At 40.7% G+C, this 24,188-nt stretch overlaps 1 protein-coding gene across 3 annotated transcripts in view; it reads right to left on the bottom strand.

Annotated features, from left to right (window-relative positions):
• Nucleotides 1-11,614: 11,614 nt before the first annotated feature.
• SPTLC3 (serine palmitoyltransferase long chain base subunit 3) overlaps nt 11,615-24,188 on the bottom strand; it is a 102,379-nt gene continuing 89,805 nt past the window's right edge. For all 3 annotated transcript variants that reach the window (XM_065834642.2, XM_071805682.1, XM_065834643.2), the window contains 3 exons: nt 16,921-17,056; nt 15,806-15,935; nt 11,615-13,427 (listed from right to left, as the gene is read on the bottom strand). In XM_065834642.2, coding sequence (XP_065690714.1) covers nt 13,314-13,427; nt 15,806-15,935; nt 16,921-17,056 — 380 coding nt within the window. In that variant the 3' untranslated portion in view covers nt 11,615-13,313. The remainder of the gene's footprint in view (nt 13,428-15,805; nt 15,936-16,920; nt 17,057-24,188) is intronic.

The following is a 24,188-nucleotide window of genomic DNA, read 5'->3' as shown; positions in this document are numbered from 1 at the left end:
TCTGCAATCCTTGATAACAATAATGAATAGCCTAGGAGCAAGAACAGATCATTGCAGAACCTTGATAAAAATACCCTCCTGATACCCTTCAGTCCTGATATATTGGTTTACTCATTTAATACGTGCTACATTTTGGGTAGTGACATTTTAAAACTATTTTGTACAGTCATTTTTATTATGAAAACCATACTGACTGGTGTCATTTCTGTCACCATCTCTTTGTTGACTATTTTGCACAGCTGATTTTCTTGCAGTTGTCTCAGAACTGACACCAGGTTAACAGGTCTGTATTTACTTGGGGAGGCGAGGAGAAGGGGTTCATCTCCTTCATCCTTCTAAAGTAACAAAACATTTGTTCACTTCTAGCTCCCTGGAATTTCCCTTGTACCTTATGAAGTAAGGGGGTCCACAAGAGATGCTGATACAGACTGCTATAAGCAAGAGAAAAACATTTTGGCCTGGAGGCTTGGAAACAACTTTGTAACTCTTGCTTTCAACCTGATCAGTATAGAAATAGATAGTATTTGTTTCTGTGGATTAGTAACCAGTCCTGGTTTTGATACTGATGTATTCAGCTCCCATAGAGCTACATTCAGTTCCTGCAACTTACACCCATCTAAAATCTCCAGTGTTAAATTACTGAGTTACTCCAACTCCAGCAGCAGCACAACATGGCATTACCAAGCACTGCCTGTTTTCCACCTGTTACAGTAAATTTCCTGTATTCACACTAAACTGTGCACCAGCTTGCAAATATGCACAACCGGCCTGAATTGCAGGATTTTATTAGACGCCCTGAAGTTGGCAGTTTTACCTGGTTTCAAGTTTCATTAGGAAAGCTTTGCTCCAACTTCAACCGTTTTTGAGGGTAATGGGGTATCACCACACCCATTAAAAATGGAAACAACTACTGATCCTTCAGGAGAACATCAGTGCATGGAGACATCGCTAGGAGACAATCTTTGACAGCAGACATGTTTTTCTAATTTTTTTCTCAATCTAACGGCTCAGAGAGAGCTGGTCTTTGGCTTTTCCCTACTGCAGTAAATGAACTGTTTTCTCCTTCATGCTTCTGTATTTTCAGGTTGTGCATACATGGAGTTATTTTAATGGGACATCAGAGTTGCACTGAGGTCACAGCGTGCTCTCTGAAGGCCTGATGGACAAACAGATGGCAAAAAAGGGAGCTCCTAGACACCAAGGAGCAGTGGTCAGGAGAAATAGCCTGAAGTCCAGTAGACATTTCTCCTATATACATTGGATTGAAATTTATTGTGCTGAATATTCTGCCTGTCATTGACAATAAAACCATCTGAAATCAGATCTTTAACTCTGTAGAAGAGTGTGTAAACATTAATACCAAGTTAGGAGAAATCCAGCAAGAAAGTCTTCTTTCATTACTGATCTGTCTTTAAGAAACTCCACATAGATTTCCAGAAAACACAATAGATTCTGCTGCTTTCCCTTGTTCTTGTGAAAAGAAGACACAGCTAGAGTTAGAGATCCCTCTTGTCTTTTTGTTTTGTTTTGTTAGGTTACACCATATCTGTTTGCTTAGGACATTATTTTCCTTTCATCAAGAAGCAGTTTTCACAGATACACTGTTTAAAATGGGCACAGGGTCAACCTCTCTGCATTTTCTTCCACCCCTACTCACAACAGAAAGAAAAGAAAATTGCATAATAACAGAATAGCTTTCACCACTACTTTTAGGGCTGATCCAATATCAGCAGTTCTCTTTCAAGAATTCCCACTATCAGCATCACAGAGGTAGAACCAGTCTTTATTCTTCATTAAACACGCAAAGGGCCAGATACCCTGCGGGAGTGCATTAGGGTAGTGGCTATTGAGCCCAGATAGTAAGAACTCATTCTGCACCATGTTTTCTTTCAGTTCTTGTGGGCTCTAAAGGTTGATTTCCCCAGATGAATCCTCAAAAGCATCTGCAGAGACAGACTGCTAAGCTTGAGAGGCAGAACCAGCTCCACATCCTTCATTCTCACATCTATTTCTTTAACCATTTATTCAGGAGGTTAAAGTCCTAAACTATTTGATGTATTTTTGTAAATCAAGAGCGCTTCTGTTCCGTGACTATTCCATGGTAATGTAAACGTCACCAAAAGGTTTGGTCAACAAAAGTATGTGAGGAGCCCCAGTGGTTTAGAGAGGGATGCAGAGCTCCAGCTGCAGACTTTGTGCCTTAAGGTTTGCTATAAATAAACTTATGCCCTGTAAAGTTCCTTCGACTCCTTATATGGCTTTTTCATTGATGTTCCTCACATTTGTAATGGAAAGATTGCGCTGAACAGTGACACAACAGTTCAACCAGATTCCTCTGGTTCTCGACATTTCTGCAAAGACTTCACCCAACACAAATTCAGGAGCATTAGTTGTGATCCACAGCAAGTGCAATCCACCCAGTGACCAGGCAGAAATAACCAGCCTCTCTGTCCAAAACGGTAGCAGTGGGGTCCCAACTATGCTTTCCTTCGGGTGTGTTATCCAGATCAGGAGTAGGAACCACCTGTAGTAACTGCCCAGTTCAGCTAATTTTACTGTAATCACATCCCAGATCTTCTCTGACCTCACTGGGTGCAAGCTGTCAGCAAGTACGTGTTGGCTGTTTCTTGCAGTATTAATTCTGCAAGCTCTACAGATTTTATTTCAAAAAAATGAGAACCTGTTAAAAAGAACATGTCTTTGTCTCCATTAATAACAAAGGGTGGAATTCAATGTTGTCTTGATGCACTTGTTGCCAGAAGAGTTTCCTTCTAAAGTATAAAAAGCCGCTGCACATCAATGTGTTTCACTGATACAGCACTGATACTAGAGAACTTTAATATCCTTTGCTGTGCTGCTGCTTCTGTGGAGAAAGTGGTTAATTATCCATACACACATGGGCAAATGCATCAATTTCTGTCTGTAGCTTGTGTCTTGGGCTGCAGCAAACAAGTACTGCAATTTATGCTAGACAATGGAGAATATGAATATTTTCTTTACTACTCAGCTCCAGGAAAGGATAATTACTATAAGCAAAACCAGATGAAAATCTGAGAATATTTTATGATCCACTTTCATTTTAAAAAAATCTCTATTAGCCTTAGAACAATGGGGCCAAATTCACACTTGGGGTAACATCACTGACATCAGTAAAATACTATAATTAATTTGGCCCATGGGATCTACTTGTCACAAGAATGACAGCCAAATTCTGTAGAGAAAATCTTTCTATACTGACTAATTTGGCTTTGAAAAGACAGCACAGCTGTACAAGCAGTAATCCAGCGGGCTGGTTCTTCAAGTGCAACTCCACTTAGGTCTGTAGGATAAAGCTCAGTTATAACTACCTGAGAATCTGGCCAAGTGCCTTTTCCAGACCAAATGGGAGATCACAGCATAAATATTATTCAGCACCAAAATAATGCTTAAGCAACCTTGAGAAAAATAAAGAGAAAGATACTGGGAGGTAGAATTTAAGAGCAATCAGGTAGTCAAAGATCTAAATGAAATGCTGATATCTCCTGCTAATCCTTTCTTATCCTGTTTCCTCTCTCTTCCACCAAGCAGTCTCCTGAACCATATTAAGCTGCTGAAAGAATCACCAAGAAAAGCAGAAGGCTCTTTTGCTGTTTCTGTCATGGTTTTTTTTATTTTGAAACAGAAAATTCTTGTCTGTTTCAGTGATGACATTTTAATGAATCCATCAATCACTGCAAACTCCAAACTAGAATCCTACATAAGAGAGACCTATTTGTAATACGTGACCTAAGTCCATACCTAACAAAATTAATTCTCAGGGACACAAAACAGGTCTTTCATTGTTGCCTCCATGGAATTGTAGATGATTAAGCTGGACAGGGCCTCATGGGTCCTCAAATCCAAGGCCCTACACCTAGCATCACTTTATCCTGCCTCGTTCTCTTGAGCGCGTTATCTAATCCTTTGCTGACTGATTGCTACCCACCTTACAACTTCTATTCCATGGGCAAATTTTCACTGTGTGTTGCCTAAAGCAAGCTCTTGATCACCCTTACAGGGCTTCAGTTCCCCTGTATCAATGATTTTTAGTGTGTTTGGATGCATGCTATCTTTTCTCCTCTTAATTATTTTAAGTATTTCCAGTGCTGCCTTTTGCTTTTCTTGATTCCTTGCTCATTTGCTCTGTACTTCTTGGTGCTGCAGGTTCCATTTCAAGGGCAGCCCAGCCAATGCTGCATCATATCTCTCACTGTGTTGGGCTCCTGAGGGCACAGTCATAGCCAAATCTTTGACTTTTTTGGCCACTGCCTTATGTAGTAAATACCTCAAGCTCACTACATCATGACTCAGTTCTTTGCTTGCCTTTTTACAGCTAACAGACCCCTTCCAATTTGCTTTCATTACCTTTTCACCATTTCTCTTGGGCTGATGTTTCACAGTTCTCACTTTATGGCTCTGCTTGCTTACCACAGCATTGCTTGTCTTTGCCACCTGTCCTATACCTAAAGGGTCTGATCTTATTTCTTATACCAAGATTGGGAGGATCAGTTACCCAGTTGTGTTGAGAGCATTCTCCCTAGCAACTTCTCTTTCCCAGGACCCCCCCAAATAACACCACTGAGATGCAAATCCTTAAGATGATTTTAAAAATCAAATTTGACTTAGAGAAGATCCTGACAACACATTCAACCTTGTAAGTTCTCCAGTCTTCACTGACTGTTATTTTGGCTGCTGGTGATTTAAACTTATGCATTCAGTGTGCTACATCCATGGAAAAATCTGTAGACAAATATCCCTGCTGGCTTCAGAAGTATCAAAGAAAACAGTTGCTGCTCCCTCGTGGTCATAAGCATCATCCCCGTTCTGAAAGTTACCATCGCCTAAACTTCCCTCCTATTTATGATCTTCTATTTAGTGTCTGTCTACAGAGATGCTTTTATCTATGCTCTTGGTTAAGTCAAAGCGAACCACAGTAATGAAGACTTGCTATTGAAACAGCTTAAATCAAACCACGTCTGCAGCCTCATGTGGTGACTCGACAAGTCTCAGATCCAGAGATTGTTACAAAAAGCAGTTTCTAAAGCAACTGCACAATCCTGAACTCAATGATTTCTCTCCATCCTTTCCCACTTTCTTTTTTACCACTTGGTAAAGTGTTTTCACTGACTACATCTCCTGTCAGTAGTGTCTGGCATGACTATGAAGCCGTTTCAAAACTTAGGTGGCCCTTTGATTTTCAAAGAACAGAAAGAGACCAGAACACTTATATTGTATACAATACAGAAATCAAAGCTTAGATGTTATCACACAGCTGACCTCCTTCTGTGCTCACCATGGATGGCATCACACAGTAAATCTGCCATTATAAAGTGAATGGCAATTTCAAAACCTTTAGAAAAAAATATCTTCTTATACTGGGACCAGCACAGGATGAATACTTTGCTGTCAGTGTGCCTTTATTCTTTTGAGGTCCATTGTCCCTTACTATATTCACTACCAAGATATTTCTTTTCCCATCTGTTAAAATCCAGCATGAAAATCAGACAGGGCTCTTGCGCCTGCTTCTCCCTGTTTTACACTTGAAAGCTGGCTTTGCTCACTGTTGCCAATTTTAGTCCTGGAAGGCCAGTATCAAAAGTGGCCAAATGGAGACCACCCTCAGAGAAGAATCTGCTTTAGCTGTTTGCCTCTCAGTGATCAAACATGCCCAGATTTCCTTCACAGAGCTAGTTCTGAGGAAACGTCACTTTTTATTACCTTATTTTCCATTGGGTCTGGAAGAGTTCTGTGGAAAAGCTACCGGAGCACCTGTATCTTAAAGCATTGTCCTCTCTCCACTGGGAGTTGTTCCTGACCTGCTTTCACAGCGCCAGTTGTCCCAAATAGCAGATAATCCTTGTTTCCATCAGCTTTCCTTATTTTCTTTGCCACTGGTTCACATCTAACATTCCCAGTTCTGGAAGAATGATGCATTTCTCTGCTTTTTGGCTCCACGTTGTTCCTCCCTTGTTCTAAGCAATCAAGGGACCTGTCTGCCATCATGGACACTCATGTCATAATGGTGTGGTGGGATCGCCTCTCCTGCTTGTCTGAAAAATCAGTCTTTCTTTCCTCTCCTCATTATAGCCTATGGAGTCTCAATCCTGGCTGTCTCCACTGTCTTGTCGTTTTGTCTTTTTTGGGGGTAGTTTTCCTTCATTTCTTCTTTGCCTCTGAATTGTTTTCATTCTCCACCTGAGCAAATTTGTTGCTCAGCTTCATCTGTCCTATACTATCTAATTTAATTCTCTTTGACTTGGGTAGGGTTCTCCCATGGATATTGCATCTCACCTGCGTGTTCTCCAGGCCTCCTTCTTCAGAAGGTCTTACCCTCTAGTGTTGCTTCTGCTGTCTCATCAGGATGTTCCTCAATCACATCTTTGAATTCCTGTCTGAATTTCAAGTTACCTCCACTTGCCTCTTCAGCGCTTGCATCATTTCCTCCATGTCTGTAGTTAAATTCTCTTTCACACTTATGTGCCTTCCATCACGTGTCACACTGCACTGATGTGTAATGGGGAGCTTCTGCAACCATCCAACATCTTTGTGAGTCCTTTTCCCCTCTTGTCCTTTTCAAATTATCTTTCAAAAGAGCCTTACGGTGTTAGGTACCAAAATTCCACTTATTACTAGGCACTAGGTGCATTGGTTTGTAATCCATGTTAGAGAAACAGGAGACTATCACAAGCTGTAAAGCAATAAAAATCCCTGAAACATGATCTGTTGTGGTTGGGCATTTTATTGAAATCCTGGAGAGTCATTTTCAAAAAAGCTGACATACAGGGTTTGGATTTAATCTTCACATTTCCACTCAAACTGTGGCATTGTTTGAACACAACAGCTTTGGGATCCTGGCAAAAGAGTAAAACTGTCCGAGCTGTTCCACTCTGGTTTGAATTATCTCTCTTTTTATTTATTTATTTTTAGCTTTGAAGTCTGTGTACTTTAAAAATCAATGAACATCATATTAACAAGCAGACACTAATTACATTTTAACAAACTGGAAAAGCTTGGCTACAAATCTTTGCAAAGATAAATTCAAATTTTAAAAAGCCTCCTAATCCAATTGGCATCATAGTAAGACACTGACAAAATCTGCACAGAATGGAAATGTTAAAAGAATCTGTTTTCCAGAATTTTTTTCTGTGATTTATAATTAGTCTTAATCATTGTACTGTCTTGTACACTAGGTCTGGTAAACAGAGTACTCGTGACTTTTACGGGATTAATAGAGAAGTCCTGAGATGTAGAAATTAAAAGATCACTTGGATAATAGGAACATGTAGCTCTTTTGGAGTTCTTCTCATCAGTTCAATTTCATGTTTTACAAATAAATCAGGATCGCTATCACAGTTTTACAGAAGGATAAAAATGAGGCAAAGAACACTAATGTGTCTCATCTGCAATTACTTAGCAGAGCAGAGACAGATCAGATCTTGCATCTAGTTTAGAGCTTTGGTCCATAGGTTACAGTGGTTTGCTGAGCTATTTTAAAAATAAGGGTATTGGAGTGTACAGTGGGAGTCAGAGAATTTGTATCAGGATATTCTGCACACTGGGAAATGCCAAAAGTGTAAATAGATGGTCTAGGAACTATTAAAAATACCATGCCTCTTCTGACCACTCTGGCTGAGAGTAGCTGCATACGTGGTGTCAGGGATTTTTGAAAAGCAGCGCCCACATGAAAGTAGGATCCCCAGCAATGTGCAAAACAGCTTCTGTACTGTGCAGAGAGCCGAGTCATCACGAGGTTTGTGTGGTAACAACAAGGGGAGAGCAGGACACACACAGGACATTTGTGTCAGAGCAAGCTCCAGGAAACACACGGGGGAAAATATGCTTTTGAAATGTCCCCACCGATTTCATCATTTCTGCACTATTCCAGAACAGCTGCTGGAGAGGTCAACAGATGAGGAACTCACTTGAGACAAGGGGCTATCTGTACTACAGCAAAAGCCAGCCTGTGCCACGAAACATTTACTCACTACGGTGTCGTGGATCATGTAGGGTCATACTGGACCCCAACAGGCTCAGCTGCGCTCTGAGCTGGTAAAATAGACCTGCTGCTTGTTGTGCTTGGTAGTGGAAATTGAGTTAACAAAGATAAGGGCAACAAACATGATGGTCCTTCATACTTCATGGCGTGAGAGATCAGTTCTATGCTCCAGAAACAAGATGATACATGTACCTTGGCCCGTTCACAGAATACTAGAGTCAGCTCATGTTCACACCAAATTCTCTGAGAAAATTTCAACGAGGGTGACAGAAAAGCAGCCTTCACCCATTGTATCTGGCACTATTGCTCCATGTCACACATATCAAGATTTCTTTGTCTGTTACTGCAAGTACTTGACTTACTTGAGATAACTGATTTTCTAGACTTCCTATAGTGTGCTGCCTTCATGGCTACATCTTCTGGTTGAGCTGATTTGCCGGAAAGATACTCATCTGCTGGAGTGACCTACAGGCCATGTCCTTCCATATCTGCAAAGAAGAGGACAGACTGTCATGCCTGTCCTGGAGCCACATCATGTCCATCTGGCAGAGCAGCACAGGCAGTTGCCACCACACCACAGCCACCCCCAGTGCTGGTATCCCAGCAATGATGCCCAACGAGGGTATTACAATAATCAGTGTTGCTATGCAACATTGTCACTAGAATGATCTCTGAACAACTTTCAGCATCAGCACTGTTTTCTGCAGATGGTGGCCCAAGCATTCCTGCAAACCTGGTCACCCCTGCAGCACAAGCTGTTGAACTCAGGTATGTCGATAACACTTAACATGTGCTGGCCTTGGCACAGCATGTGGCAGAAGTGACTCTCCAAAGAGGATCTATGAAATGGAAGAGAGTACTGCGTATCACGGACATCTGCTATGGCTCTCTGTCTACCCTGCCTTTTCCTCATAAACAAACTGGAGTAACATACAAGGTGCAGTATCCCTCTTTGCCTACTTTGCAATCACTATTTTGATATGAAAGACCAAGTTTTCCACCTAGCTGGTTAAAAAGATTTAACAATTCCTGTAACACTTGCACCAAAAAATTCTTTGCACACAACTGGGTCTAAGTCTCCAGGTTCACCATGTCTCTCCAGATCCTGCGCCTCTACATTACCCTTTACATTTGATTAGCATGGGATATAAATGGATTTATCATTGGTCCCTTATGTCACTTGTCAGTGACATACTACATATGTGGAAAGAAACACACTCACTTCTTAGGTAACTGCTGAGTAACCAGTCTGATTCAGACCCCAGACTCCTGTCCTGAATTATTATTTTGTGTGGTCACTTTGTGGTGGTTTTGGGATCATCCTGACAGGTCTGAAGCTCTGTCTCACTAATGAATAGAGTGAGATTCTCATTATCTTGTGACTGGTCTGCAGTGAGCACAGACAACACTGGATGTGAGAATAAATAAGGGAAACATCTAGATACTTTTTTTTTTTAAAGCATCTGGAGGCCCAAATGTTCAGCTGCCAAAACTGGAATGACATCTGCCATTTCTCAGCTGGTGGTGTGGTCCTGATCTGTGTTTTAATTTGAAGAACAATTAAACTTTATGCACAAATAAAAAGCAGATCATATATTAGAGAATCTCTATTGGATTTCTAAGCAGGCTAGAAAGTACATAAACACCTTTAGTGTGGATTGCTTTTCTTACCTCATTATTTTGCTCCCTGTCTCAGCAGGACAGAGAAATATGTGATGGTACCTTCAACCAAGTACATTTTTTTGGGGGGAAGGGGAAAAGAAAATTGAATACCTACCTTAAGTAAATCCACTCCCATATCTTGGTCCCCTGTGAAGAGCAGTGGCTGTGAAATAGTTCAGAGTCATCAGCATTCAAACCTCTCTGAAATAAATGCAGGCAGCCCACCTCACAGCGACAGGTTGCTCTCATGGTTGTGCTAGTTTTAAACCATCAGTTTTGACTTCAAAGCAAGATTTAGCCTGATCTACAATTGCATGAGTGGCAGATCAAGCTTATTCTTGGTTCAGCAGCTTGGGCAGTTCAGATTCAGTTCAGCTTAGAAACTTAGCACTATTAGTAGGGAACTTTTATTTGAAAAGGAAAGACTGAAGTCTGCAGGAGCTGATGAGGATACCAGGAAAAGCAAGAAGAGTGAGGCAATGCCTAAAAAGTCAACTGTTACACTTCAGGTCCTTTGCAGCTGACAGTGAGTTTCCCTCTAGACCCAGAGGACAGAAAATAGCAGAGCAGAGAGAACAACATAAAGAGGTAGGAGAAGTGGATGAGGGAACCACCTTGACAAGTTCAGTAAGCTCAGGAAATGAAGGTTTTCTAAAAGATGAGGTGGGATAAAGGTACAGGAAAGGGTAAAGGATTTGGATACTTCATCAAACAGGCAGCTCTTGAGTCTTCCCATAGCATGAAGGTCAATCAAGATTTTATGTAAGACAACGAGACGCTGAAATTGCAGCTTGCCAACAAAAAGTCAGTGTATCCGTACTTATATTTCCACCGGATTAAAATATGACAACTTGAGCAATTTTTATTTATTGAAGGTAGTTCTTCTTCAAAACCTTCTAAAACAGTTACAGAGAACTATATCTCCCAAGAACATGCATGCCTGAAGACGGACTATATTCTAGGAAATACGCGGCACTTATGCTTGATGTGCTAATTCCTTACTAAGTTACTCCGTCTTTTTTTTTTCTTAAGATGGGTAAGAGAGACTCTCCAAGTACTGATCAACTCTAAATCTATTAAAATTTATGTAAATCTGGAAAAACTACACTGAAATGATGATGGTGGCAGAGCCAGTGCCAGACCATAACTAAGACTCCTGGGGAAAATCTAAAAGTCTGAAGTTGCATCAGTGGAGCAGGGATTTCTCCCTAACTGTTCCCCAAGCCCAGGGATAGTCAGCCTGTACTTTCTGTAATGTGTAAGGGATGGAAGAAATCAGAAGAAAGCATATAATAAATCAACTGACAGTGTCTGAAAAATAGCTGTCTTGTCTCCCTAATATGAGAGAGAGCAATGTTCTGGGGGCAGGAGGAATTTGGCTTTAGACAGAAAACATTCCCCTACAGGGGGACAAAAAGTGATCGTTCTGTAACTTAATCAATCTCAGGCCTCTCTTTGAGGGAAATAGCGTGTTGCCTGCAACAGCACGTATAATAATGTTTGCTGAAATATAAACTATGGCCGTATACCCCAAGATGGAAGGTCAGAAGTCAGCTGAGGATCTGGCCACAGATGTTCGGCAATAGAGATCAAAATGCAATATATCAAATTTAGTACTTTTCCTTGAGGAACAGGTTGCAGGAATTTCTCAGCCCATCTCCTTCACAGTAAGTGTGCTCACCCTGCATGTAACAAAGCTGTACATCACAAATTGCCAGGTTACGCAAAGACAAACTTCACATTTCCTAAATTCTCCTTGTCCTGTGCTTGAGTGTTTTAATATTTATGCAGTGAGTATCCACAGAGTTCCCCTGAACCTCCGCAATGTTTAAGTCCTTCTAGCAAAGTGAAGAATCATGTGACACCATGTAGTCCTCCCACAGCCCTTGATATGTTTCCTAAAGCCGACATTTATATTATGAAATGTGCTGTAATCAATTATTAAAGTTACAGCACCACTGGATTTTTATTAACTTGAACAACAATGACGACAACAAAAATCCACCAAAAAATGGGCCCTCCTAACCTATCAGCTTTGTTATATCCTGAAAGCTGCTTTAACAAGCAGGGAGTAATATAGTGTAATTGGTACTCCACAATTTAATTGTTCTGTTCTTAAATCTAATATTGCAGCTGTGGGTTAAGTTTACACCACAGCTTTCAAGAGAACATGAAAGTGTGGTACATCTGTGCAACAGAAAGCTAAACATCTCTCATCTGATGTGTTTACAATGACATTTGATAGCGTGGAATGGTTTGGAGTTCATTCTTAAAGCTGCAGAACCGCTTTTCAACACTGCAAAAAAAGGGAAAAAGCCTCCAATCTCCTTCAAGAAACTCAGCCCACACAAGCCTGACGATAACACTGCTGCAGGCATTGCAGGGAAACTGTCGGATGTAACAATTCCTTCAAGTGTCTGTGAGCATTTGTCACTTGGGCAGTGGAAAGGGGGCAAGGACATCTTCCCCCTCGGATGACATAATCAATTATTTGAAAAACAAACCAGTCCAAAAAGTCTGCAACTAGACAAGTAGAACAACCTCTGACATGCATAAAACAGACAATATGTCAAGAAATGTCATTAAGTGGGTGACTTCAGCACATTTAGAAATGGTGCAGTTTTCAATTTAACAGGTGGCAGAACTGCTTATGGTATCTTGAACTTCACATTCTGTATAACTAACAGCTTCAGCATTATGTACTTGTTAGTGAATTTATTAAGCCCATAAGTAGTTCAAGAAACTTAGGAATGGGCCCATAAATGTCATCTGCAGTTTGTGAACTGCAAGTATCTGACTGTTTTGATCAAGGTTTTTACGGGGAAGTTAAATGGTTATTAAAATTATTTACTACTGCTACACGAAAAGGGAGCAAGCCTGCTGAAGAACTTACATTGTGGTAAGATGTGATGGGCTGTAGGTCAAATGCGTTTGCAGAAAAGCATTTCTGTTTATGTCTAAGTCCAAATTTTTGTACATTATGAAGCTTATAGTATATTAAAGTGGCCGAGAAAGGCTTGGTGGAGGAGAAGAGGCATTTTCCCTTAACTATAATCTGCTATCAGAAATACATGATCCGATCAGGCTACTTTTCTTGTTCTCAGCATTAGCTGCCTTCCAACATTTTCTATCCTTGGAGAAATGCATGATAAAACAACTTTAAAAGCTTACTTTCTGCTCATACCTCTGTAGCAGTCCGCAACGTCTTGATTTATGCTCTTTAACAGATAAAAGCAATCTCACTGATGAAGCTCAGCTGTATTACCATACTACACTGGAATATATTAAGTTTTTTACTTTATTATTTCAGTCACAATTAAGACTATCTGAAGCCTCTTCATAGAAAGGGGACATAACAAAAGCTGTACCTTAGCAAGTCGATCAATGGATGCATTCATTCTGCATCAAAAATACCGTAAGAAGGACAGATCTCCTGGGGAGGCAAATCTGTATCAATATTTCAGTCTCTTGAATACAGAAATTAGATACAATAAAATGCAATGCTTGAGCTTCCCTTCCTTTCAATTAACTGAGAAACAAAATTGTCCTTAGAAGGGAAGAAATGCATTCATGTTTTTTAGTTTCTGGGTTTTCCCCCTTTCATAACAACATAATGTTCTCTTCATGGGTGGAAAACTTAATCTTCAAGTTCATGACTAGTTTCTTCATACAGTTCAGGATGAGATGACTTGGAATACCGGGAATATTTCAGACGCAGAAAATCACCCAATTCATCCAGAGCATTCAAAACCTGCAAGACCATTACACTGTGTCAATTCTCTTGGAAAATAAATGAAGTTCTAGTAACCCCTACTTTACAGCAGAACAAGAAGATGATAAAAGCATCAATTAAAGAAAGTTTAAAGGGCAAATGGCAAATTTTTGCTTTCATTCTCCTGTAGTGAACGTCAATGCAGTTGCAGATGTACAACAGCATCTACAAGAACAGAATTTACTCTTTCAGTAGGTTATATTTTATTAGTAAGCACTTTAATTGAGCACAGATGAAAAAAATGACTTTTTTTTTTTCCCTAAAAGCACGGGGAGATAATAACCCAGATAAAAGTTACCTTGGCTGGTGCAAAAGAGATGTGTAAGGCAATACTTCAATATTTCCCTATGGATCACAAAGACTGGAGTTGCCACTGCATTTTCTCTGATGGGACTCAGCCCACAGTGCTGATCAGAGTCAGAATAGTTTAAGATATTTTTCGTGCATTCGTTTATCTTCCTGTATTACTATCACAGACATAATTAATAATACATTAATACAGTAATGCCATTTGCTGAGCTGTGTCCCCAGCTCTCAGCAGATTGGAAAAGTAGCCAGGGAACTCTGTGCCATAGAGAAGCACCTCAGTGTTTTGTAGCATCTAATCCACATTCAAGAGTGGCCAACCTTTTGGCATCAAAGTAGAAAACAGCAATTCTGATTTTGAGCCTGTTCCTGTTAAGCCACTAAAATGAGCTCATGAACAAAAAGGAGTAATCTAGTAATATTTTATGCACAGAGATCGCTTCAAGGTCACTAAGGAAGTTATTCTTGGGAGCTTGCCCTTTCATGGACAGTTACTCTTTTTAGTTCCAGGCTGAGATTCAAAACTAATTTCGCCAAAGGGAAAAGTTTTTGTTGTGTTTGTTACCTGTTGTAACCTTGTGTTTAGGTATATTCACAAAGTGTTTGTCCTAAAAACTTTACATCTGCAAGCAATTCAACTCAGGACATTTCCATTCCCTCATACTGTAAGGACATGTAAAGAATGCCACAAGTACCACAGCAATGGTCCCACTTTCAAAGGCAATGATACATCAAGAATGATGGCTGGAGAGCCTTTCAGACCTTCACTGGTTCCAGGAAGCAGCAAAGTGCAGGTAGCAGGAAGCGAACATGCAATGATGGCCCAAAAATGAAATGGCATTGACATTTGGGGGTGGAGGAGAGAAAGAAAATCAAAGCAGCAACCTCAAGAGATTAATCTTTGGATCAACGTCATCATTTATTACTAGATAAATAAACCAAAATCTGCTCCAACAGCAAAAGCTGACAATGCCCAGCGCAAGTACGCAGCTATGCCCTATTCTATGCAATATCATCTTTATGGTGCTATACCTTGTTAAAAACTACTGCACCTTTAAGAGCAGCAGGAATTTCACACTGCACACATGCAAGACAGATTTTCCAATGTTGTTTGCAAGGGGTCCTACACTGACATGGGAGCTGGTTTGCTGGGCAGGATCTGGCCTCAAGCCCCACAGGAATCTCAGGAGACAAATGGAGAGGCAGGGGCTCCCTGCAGGTGCTTGGCTGCATGAAGGAGTGGTATCTTACACTCAAACGCCTTCCACAATCAGGGTTTTTTTGCTTTGATCATCACACTTGTGCAAAGAGAGGAAAAAGAAAGCCTAAAATGTACTGTTAAGCCTCCGTGTTTCATGCCTCTAAGTTGGCTTATTCTGAAAATCAAACAACATTTGTCAAGCCGGGCCAAAAACACCTTTGGCAAGAAAGGGAGATGGAAATTTTCATGGAGTTTATTTTAAACACACTTTTGACTGTGTTAAAATAGAGGTTTATGATGGAAGTCTCAACGTACTCTGAACAGTATTTCTGATATCAGAGAAAGATACAGAACTGAGACAGGCCAGACAGCACCAGTTAAACTTCATTAGGTTCAAACAGTTCCAAATACAATTTGCTATTTCCACCTGTATCCCCAAGGCCATCCCATATACTCTACAATTCAAGAAACAGGTGGAAATATCAAATGAAAATAAGGGCATAAAAAACTTGATTTTCAATTATTTCCACCTCATTTCAGGTTTCCTACTCTGATAGTTTTGATCTAGCATCTAACTTTTGTCTTGCTGAAGTCGTCATATGGGTCTTTATTAGTTATGACAGATTTGGTTATTATTAGAAATAGAAGAACATAACAAGTTAACTGTCCCATAATTTATTTTTTAAAATAAAATATGTAAGGCTAAGATGCCGTTAAAGATCAAGTGACAAGGCCAGAAAAAAAAAAAAAGGAAAAATGAATTATTGAGATTCAAAGTATCAGACACACAGCTTCTCCCAACCTCCTTTGCATCTGCAGTTAATTTCAGCAGGACATCTGCTGTGCTTACCGTGTCTAACATCTCCCGTGTATGTGCAGCTGACACACAAAACCGAGCTCTGGATTCTGTGATAGGAGTAGCTGGAAACCCAACCACAACTACCCCAATATTTTTTTCTAACATGCGTCTTGCAAAAGCCCTAAGGAGAGAAGAAGAAGGAAAACAAAACTAAATTATCTCCAATAAACTGACCACAGAGAGAAAACATTCAAGTACAATAAAACAATGGGTAAAATCCTGTCTTCAATTGAAGTGGATAGTAATATTCCCATTGAATTCAATAAGAGTCAGAATTTTACCAGTAGGACTGAGATTCTTTGCTGCTTCACAGCTCATGAAGCCAAGTGGGTGTCAAATACTAGAAGTGTGATGGCAGAGAAAGCATTGTAGAATAGACATGATTCACTTATGTCAATGAAAGGTTTTGAGTGCAAATCAAAACATGTGGGCATTCACAATCCCTAAGCATGGAAGAAGTTGGGCTGTGGAAGGTTTGAGGGCTGCACATCAACAGGAATACAACAACCTGTGTGATGATTTCTTTGCTCTCACAATTACTCTGCCAGTTTAGGAACCTTTCGTGTGGTATGTTCTACACCTAGAGCACATAATCACCCTGCGCTACTTGCAAATACTCCTTAGTGCTCAACCCTTACATTATGCTACTACTGACTTCTGGTCTGCATGTCCAAGTCAGTGCACAAGTGATGCTTGATAGGTACTGAATGGTAAAACATGCAAAGACTGTTCAAAGATCAGATGGGGAAAAAGAACGGCCATCCAAAACAATTCATACATCAAAGGCAGTATGTCTCTTCTAATGATTAGAAATTAAAAAGAAAAAAAAAAAAACAAATTCAAAATGCTATCAAGAGTGTTATTCCAGAACCAATTAAAAAAGGATAAGAGAAATATTTAAAAATTTGACTACCAGAACAGCTCTAAATTAAGCCTAGGGCCATATTTAAAAAAATAACATAACTAAATGATGAATTCACCTAATAGTGTATGTTTCTCTTGTGAAGCACCTACCACACATAACTACATTTTTCATAATGTGTACCAAATAACCTATGAACTTGAATAGTGTCTGCTTTGCCAACAGGTTTTTTTTCAGTACTTACCCTATCTTACCAGGCATATAAAGGAGTAAGGGGACAACAGGAGAATCATCATTGCCATAAATTATGAAGCCCATTTCATGCAGTCTTCGTCTGAAGTATCTTGTGTTTCTCCCCAGCTGGCGCACTCTTTGGAGCCCTGAAATGAGTCGGTCAGGAGAACGGTGAGTCCAAATATCTTAACTGGAGTTTAGTAACAGGTAAGAAACAGGGCTGTGGGTAACAGTTCAAAAAAAGTTTGGCTGAAATGTATATATTGCTACTTGGTTCAATAGAAAAACATGGAACGAGCTAAATGCAACTGCTTTGATTATTATGGTGCTGTAGGACAGATGACAGATATGCCTGTACTGGTGGGGTACCTTCCCACTGGCAGAAACAGAAAGTCTCCTGTGGAGAGATAGCTGAACAATTCCCTTTACTGTACTGCACTGAATGAAGCCTACTGAATGACATATACCTATATAGAAGTAGATATATGTCTCTATAGACAGAGGGCATGTAAATACAGTACGCTGTTTCTCAACATAATTCAGTATAAAGGGAAACAACCAACATCTACAGACATTGATACAGATGTCAGTACATGCATTTCTTTTCCACCTAACATTATTCCACAGCAGCCCTCTTATATCTCTGCTAGTTCTATGCATAAACTTTAACATTCTGCGACTGCAATAAAGCTTAAAGTAGAAAATACTGCATTTTGGGTCAGCTCAAACCGATGCTTTTGTTGCAATTTTTTAGACAGAGGAAAAGCATGCGATAAACTTTGTTATTACACGAGGTCTGATCTTCTACAGTTTCTTACCAACACTCAGCATAATTCCGGCTACTCTAATATGTACCTAGATATGTAATCCCTTGTTGAGTTCTGCTCAGTTTCTCTGTCATCTTGCTATTATCACCTCAATATCATCATTTAACAACAGACTTGGGTCATTCAAGACACAAGTTTCATTCTCTGTATTGTCCCTGGCCTCATTCAGTCATGAATCCACTGATGTGTCCCGCACCAAAACTGACAGGAGAGTTGAAAACAATTATTTTTAATGAAGGAAAAAGACAAAAAGAAAAGGAAAAAAAAATCAGAGGAAAAAAAGCGCTTGAAAAGTCAGCTCAGCCTTTTCTTTTGAAGTGTCACTAAGGAAGTGGTTTTTTGACAAGCGGAGTTGCTTCCTTACCCATGGCATACACAAGGGGAAGAGCCACACTCATCATTTGGGTAGGTAGAAGATACGGTATGTCCTTTCCCTGCTCTACCTGTGTTATATTTCATCGGTGGGCTGATATATGCGTTGCTCTTCCAGTGCTGCAAGGTGGTGACAGCAACGGTGCCACCTACCCCATACCCACATCTGCTCTTTCTCACCACCTCCCCAGTACCAGCCCCAGGCTCATACAGCCACATCATGAATCAAGCCAGGTCCATCGTCTGCCTGACCTTACCAGAAGGAAAACTGCCAAACCAACATCAAACAGAGCGATTCTCTAAATCTCAATGCTGTGCAGCTGCTCGTGCCTGCCTAGCAGAGGTGGTGGGAACACATGGTAAGAGTGGGATTTAGCAGGACACACCCCAGCCTCACTCTTATCTTTCATTTTCCTCATGTTCATCAGCCCATACTTCCAACATCACATTATGTCACCAGACACGAACGCTGAAGCCCCCAGTACAACTAATTTCCTCCTTTTCCCTTTGCTTTTAAGGTGCCTCTGCACAGATGTATTATGTTTCCACTCTCCATTTACTTCTTCATTTTGCTTTACTTTCTGTTCACTTAATTCTTTGATAACTGCTTTCTGCTGTCACCTTCTCTGACTGGATGCCTGTTTCTCAATTCCCCATCTTCCTCCTTGTAACCACAGTGGCCAGTTAGATGCTCATAGCTGCTACATATCACCTTTGGCAGGTATGTCCTCAGATCGCATTCCACCCCACCACCTGCCATGGCTTTTCTTCCTATTCCCTCCTGGCTAAGGTGGGGACCACCCCACCTACATAAACCTCTTTTCCATTCATCATTTCTGAGCACGCGTCAGTTTGAACAAGATCTACTGCTTCATCTGGTCTGTATCTTCCCAAATCAAGGTTCTGTCAGTGTCCTGGCTGGGAAATTTATAGGGAAACTGGGACTTGCTTTACAGTGATCAGTGTTTTGCTGAACAAATTAAAAGATCTCATAAAACCAGTGTATTTGTAACTTCATGCACAAAACTGCCCACACAGACAACCTGTTAGTTACTGCTTCAGTCATTCAGTTTAAAGTGTTCAGTGGAAGAGATCTGCTGGGTTAGAAAAGGCCACAAATAGTTTAACCATCTCTCTAATGCTGCTAAAACAAAACCAGCTGTGCCAGAGCAAGGAAAACAAATGAAACACAAAAGCATCCTAGTACAAAGCTTTCCAGTCACTAATAAAAACAATAGTCTGTGGTATTTCCAAAAATATTTTTGGTGTAGTAGATCTCAAAGAGCCAGGAGGAAATATTGGAGGAGGAGAAATGGGGGCAGGGGAGATGGCAAGGAAAGGGAGTTAGTGAAGAACCGCAGAATAATGTGTCTGAAGTCTAAAGAGAGAGAGTTTTCCCTTGTTAGAATCTGTAAAGATGTTATTAGCGCCTCCTGAATGCCCAAATTACAAGGAGGAGGGTGGGGGAGTAACCTGAACTAGGGGTTCAAAACCACTGCTGCTTCTTGCTAGCTTAGCAGCCCCTGAGCTAGTTTCCAAACTTTCAGTCTGCAGCATTTGAAACTACTAGATTTTCAATTAAGGAAAGTTTTCCTAAATGCAGATGTTCTTGGCGAGTACAGCTTAAGACTTGCTGCCTTGTCCTTTCTATTCAGCTGTTTACCACAGAGCTGGAAACAAAGTCTCAGCCACGCAAGACTCCAGGCTGGTCGGCATTTATCTAGCCATATGCGCGTGGCCCAGAGTTGATCAGTTTGTCTCTTTCTTATTACGAGTACCAGGAATTTAGATTCCAAAGCAAGAGGGGAAAACCAGCAATTTAGGGCTGAAAGAGGAGTTTCGGGTAACTCCTTCACAAATCAAACGTCTCCTCCAGTCTTCCCTCGCTAAATCTATATTCTCAGCCAGTTTGTGATGGGATGGATCCCCTATCGAGACTCCCTATGGAACTCATTTCCAGCCAGCGCTGATGCAAAAGAGCCACTCCAATGTTTTAGCGACATCCTAGGATAGTAATTTCATTTGCAGGGATGCATTGAAGAGCCAAATAAAAGATCAGAGCACTGACATATATCTGGAGGGAAAAAAAGGCACATTAGGAGACGATTGCTACACACACTGTATTTGTGGGTGGGTGGCTGGGAGGAACCTTATTTCTTTACCAAGTGTCAACACTTTTGTTTCTCATGTTAAATTTTGTGGTCAAAGACCACATACAGACATCAGATACAGAGCCATCTTATATGCTATCCTGTTAAGAGCAATAAAAATCTTAAAGTTTGTAACTGTATTTCAATGTTCTTTTTAGTTTCTTTATGGGACCCTCCGATGTCAGATAAGAAGGCAAATCTGAGCAAAATGTTTATTTTGGTCTCATTGGCCCAGTTGTCCCCCCACACTGCAGATTAAATCAGTGTAAGACTGATGAATTCAGTTTAGAATCAGATCTTTGTCCAAATTCCACTGCTTTACGTTCATCCAAGACATTGCATTTAAAAACTGTTTTCTTTGACTCTTGAGGCTGGGATCTTATATCCTTTATTATTTATTGAGTGAAAAATCTGAAGAGTTGGACCCTTGAGCTAAAATGATATAGCTGCATCTATTTGAATGTAAGAATTTGCCTGTACAGCACTAATTAGAGGATCAGGTCCTTAGACAGTTAATGTATTTATCCAAAAATTCTTCATTTGCAAAATCCTTGAGGATTTACAGTATACGCAAATAGCTTATAGCACAGCATGCAGGATATCCAGATAATTATATCCCATAAACCATGTGAACCACAACACAGCATATGTTTGGAGAAAACAGCCTGGACGGGGAAAACTGACCCTTAGCTAATTAAAACTAAACCCACTAAAGCCCCAGAGTTTTCAGCTAAGGTTGAGCATGATCTTATTAAGAGCTCTACATCTTTTTAGCAGCTGAATTAAGAAGGGACAGAAAGAGAGAAAAGTAAGTGATAAAGGACACTTGAATTTCACAAGTTATCTTCACACTGCTTGAAACATAAAGTGACACAGCCAGTTTACTGGGATTTTGTTGAAATACAGGATTAATGAGCTGGATGGTACAACAAAAACCAATTTACTGCATCTGCAATCCACCTACTGCTGGCAAATTTAGAGTTTACATTTGTCGCACCACTTTTAAAATATTTGGTTTCCTGCAAATCTCTAAGCTGTTGGCAATTCTGGGAAAATTGCTGATTATATTTTTATTTTACATGCATTATTGTGTATTGCCAGTTTTAGCTTATAATTTTCTGCAGGCTTTTAGAAAGCTTTATAGTGCAAAATTAATATGGTTAGGTTAAGGAAAAATATAAAGAGAAAGCAAGAGCGAAAGAAACTATAAGATAGTGGCTTGCCTGTAATTTCTTTGAAGCAGCAAGCTTTTTAATAGAGAGCCACTTGGAGTAACAGCCTTGGTAGATGCTTTGTCACAGGCCAAACTGTGGTGTCAGACCTGCTTTTGGTGAGGGGCTGCTCTTGGATTTGGAAGCGGGAAGGCACCTGACAACACCTCTGAGGACCTGATCTCAGGTAGATGTTACCCAGCTCCACACACTTCAATAGAGCTTTGGTATTTATGCCAGCTGAGGACTTTATCCTGGCAGTGAAACAGGTAGTAAAACCATCAGCTCTCTGAAACAAAAGCTTGTTTTCCTCTCCTAGAGATGTCTGCTTTTCACTCCTGCAGGATTTTAATGAGCAGAGAAGCTGGCTGCCTTCAATTCCTGCACTAACATTCCACCTTTGAACTCTTCCTGTAGGCTTCTACCCTTGGAAATTCTGACTCAGTATAGTGAAAACAGGAATAAGCAACCTGTAGCCTTTCATATCAAGATCTCAGGTGTATTTTAACTGAAGGAGAGCTATTTTTCCTGAATCCGCTCCAGGAAAGATAATCCCACGCCGTACTTTTTTTGGTATGCGCTGGACTCTGCAAGACACAAATCCACCTGCTTTAATCTTCTCCAGCTGTTGTTTCATAGGGCCTTTCAAGATAATTAGTTACACAATCAAACTTTTCCATGCCGGTGTCAGTGCGTTTCTTCAATCTGTATTCCTTGGATGGAGAACTCTACTCCCTGCCCTCCTCTACTAACAACTAGATAGTAAAAAGCGAACTTTCATAGGCTGAACAAAAAAATTGGAAAACAATAGCTCTTCCCCACTAAACTGTTGCAGATGGACAGATTTTCTTTTTTTCCTCTGGTTCCATTATAAGAGTAACACACATGTACCTCCATGTGCATTAAATCACAAATAGAATGCCATAAAACTGGGGTGCCTAAAGGAAATATGTTCTCAGATAAAAAATATTTATTAAAAAACCCAACTTTGTTATAAATTGGGGAGAAGCGAAGACATTTTCTTCTACAATCTAATGCCAGCTAGAAGCCCAGTAATTTCAACTTAATTCAGCTGCTAAATAAGTCCTTAAGGACTTATTTAGTCAGTTCAATTTTAACTGTGAACTGCTGCAAAACACTTTCCAGAGCAGATTAAGGGAAGAAAAAGTGGCAATTTCAGCTGAAGCAGAAAGGGGAGAAGTTGTACAAAATTTCACCTTATTTCTCAAATAAGTCAACTACGCCTACCCAGCATCTTATCTGTATTCAGATACGTAACGTAAGTGTTCAGTGTCCCCCACAAAAGCAGGGACAGAGCAGCCGGCCTTGGCTGAGTCTTTTTTCCTCCCAGCACAGGTGATTAATCACAAAGCTCGTCAGTCCCCCAGCTGAAAACCAGCCAGTGCACAACACACTCCATCTGTATCACATTAGGTGTTCCTGAAATGCCAGTGATCTAAACGCCGTTAGAAAAGGCACTTCTCTCCTTTGTGCTCCTCGGGCTGGTAACAGCACTGGATTCCTTGGGCAGTGGCATCTGGAATGGAGGAGGGATCCTCATGGTCTACCCCAGCAGCAAAGACACCCTTAAAAGGTGACTGTCACAGAGCTGCGTGTTGGTGTCCATGGGGAAAGTGGAGTTTTCTCTGCTGGGGGACAGGCTACGAGTCACATCCAAGCCTGATCGCATCCCTCCTCTGCCTGCAGTTAATAATTATGTGTGAATCCATGGGACACCAATCTACGGGTAGGGTCTGCTAGAGGACTACAGCACTGGTGTAACTTTGAATATGGAAAAAGTGACTTAATACGAGGGAGAATTTGGTCAATCCCCCGAGCTCTTGTAAATCACTGCAAACACTCTTACTCCAAAGCCCCTGCTTGTTCAGATCAACTGACCCTCCACAGATACATCTGGCTCCCTTTCGGAGGTGAACCCCATGGCAGGTGACTCCACTGGAACAGTGTCTCACGCATTTTGAGTAAAGATGGCAGAATTTAGCTCTGTTTCATCATCCACTGCAGGGAAAACATCTGTGATGTTCAGCTCAGACAAATAATAATTGTGACAGCACATTATCATCATTAGGCTCCTTACCATCATAGCAACTGGGAGCCCTAGTCATGGAGTCAATTCTGCGCACACGGGGAATAATCTACTTAAGCGCTTTAAATATAAGCACATACTTATTGGGAATATTAACTTACTTAAAATTAAGCCAGAGTTCAAGCATTCTGCTTGATGAGGACCCGAGAGAAGCAATCATCTCAAAATGAAGCAGTAAAATGAAAATTTGAGAGGGAGCAGGAAAAAGGCATGCTTTACTGTGACTGATTCTGTAAGCTGTTTCGAGCAGGTTCAAGGGATCCGGTACTGAGCAGCTCACAGCACTAAAACTTATAGCCATAGTTTCATGATCAGTTCAGTCTGGCACAGATTTATTTTGCTGCAAAAGGGATTGTTCCATTCAGCTCCAGCTGCTCAAGTCCTGGCACTGGGATTCATGGAGCCATATGGTAGATTGGCTCCGGGAACCAGTTTGGCTGTAGGCTAAACCATTTGTGGGAGGGTCGGTTCTTTTTCAACTAGATCAGTTCTCTGATTCAGTTCATCACATGGCTGCATGAACCCTAATGCTGGCACAAGGAAAAGGGGCACAAAGAAGGGGACAGGCAGAGGGTGAAAGGCAAAAAGGATGACACCAGTACTGGTTTATG

This window comes from Patagioenas fasciata, chromosome 3 (genome assembly GCF_037038585.1).
Source record: "Patagioenas fasciata isolate bPatFas1 chromosome 3, bPatFas1.hap1, whole genome shotgun sequence".
NCBI lineage: Eukaryota > Metazoa > Chordata > Aves > Columbiformes > Columbidae > Patagioenas > Patagioenas fasciata.
This window is presented reverse-complemented; position numbering and strand designations above follow the sequence as displayed.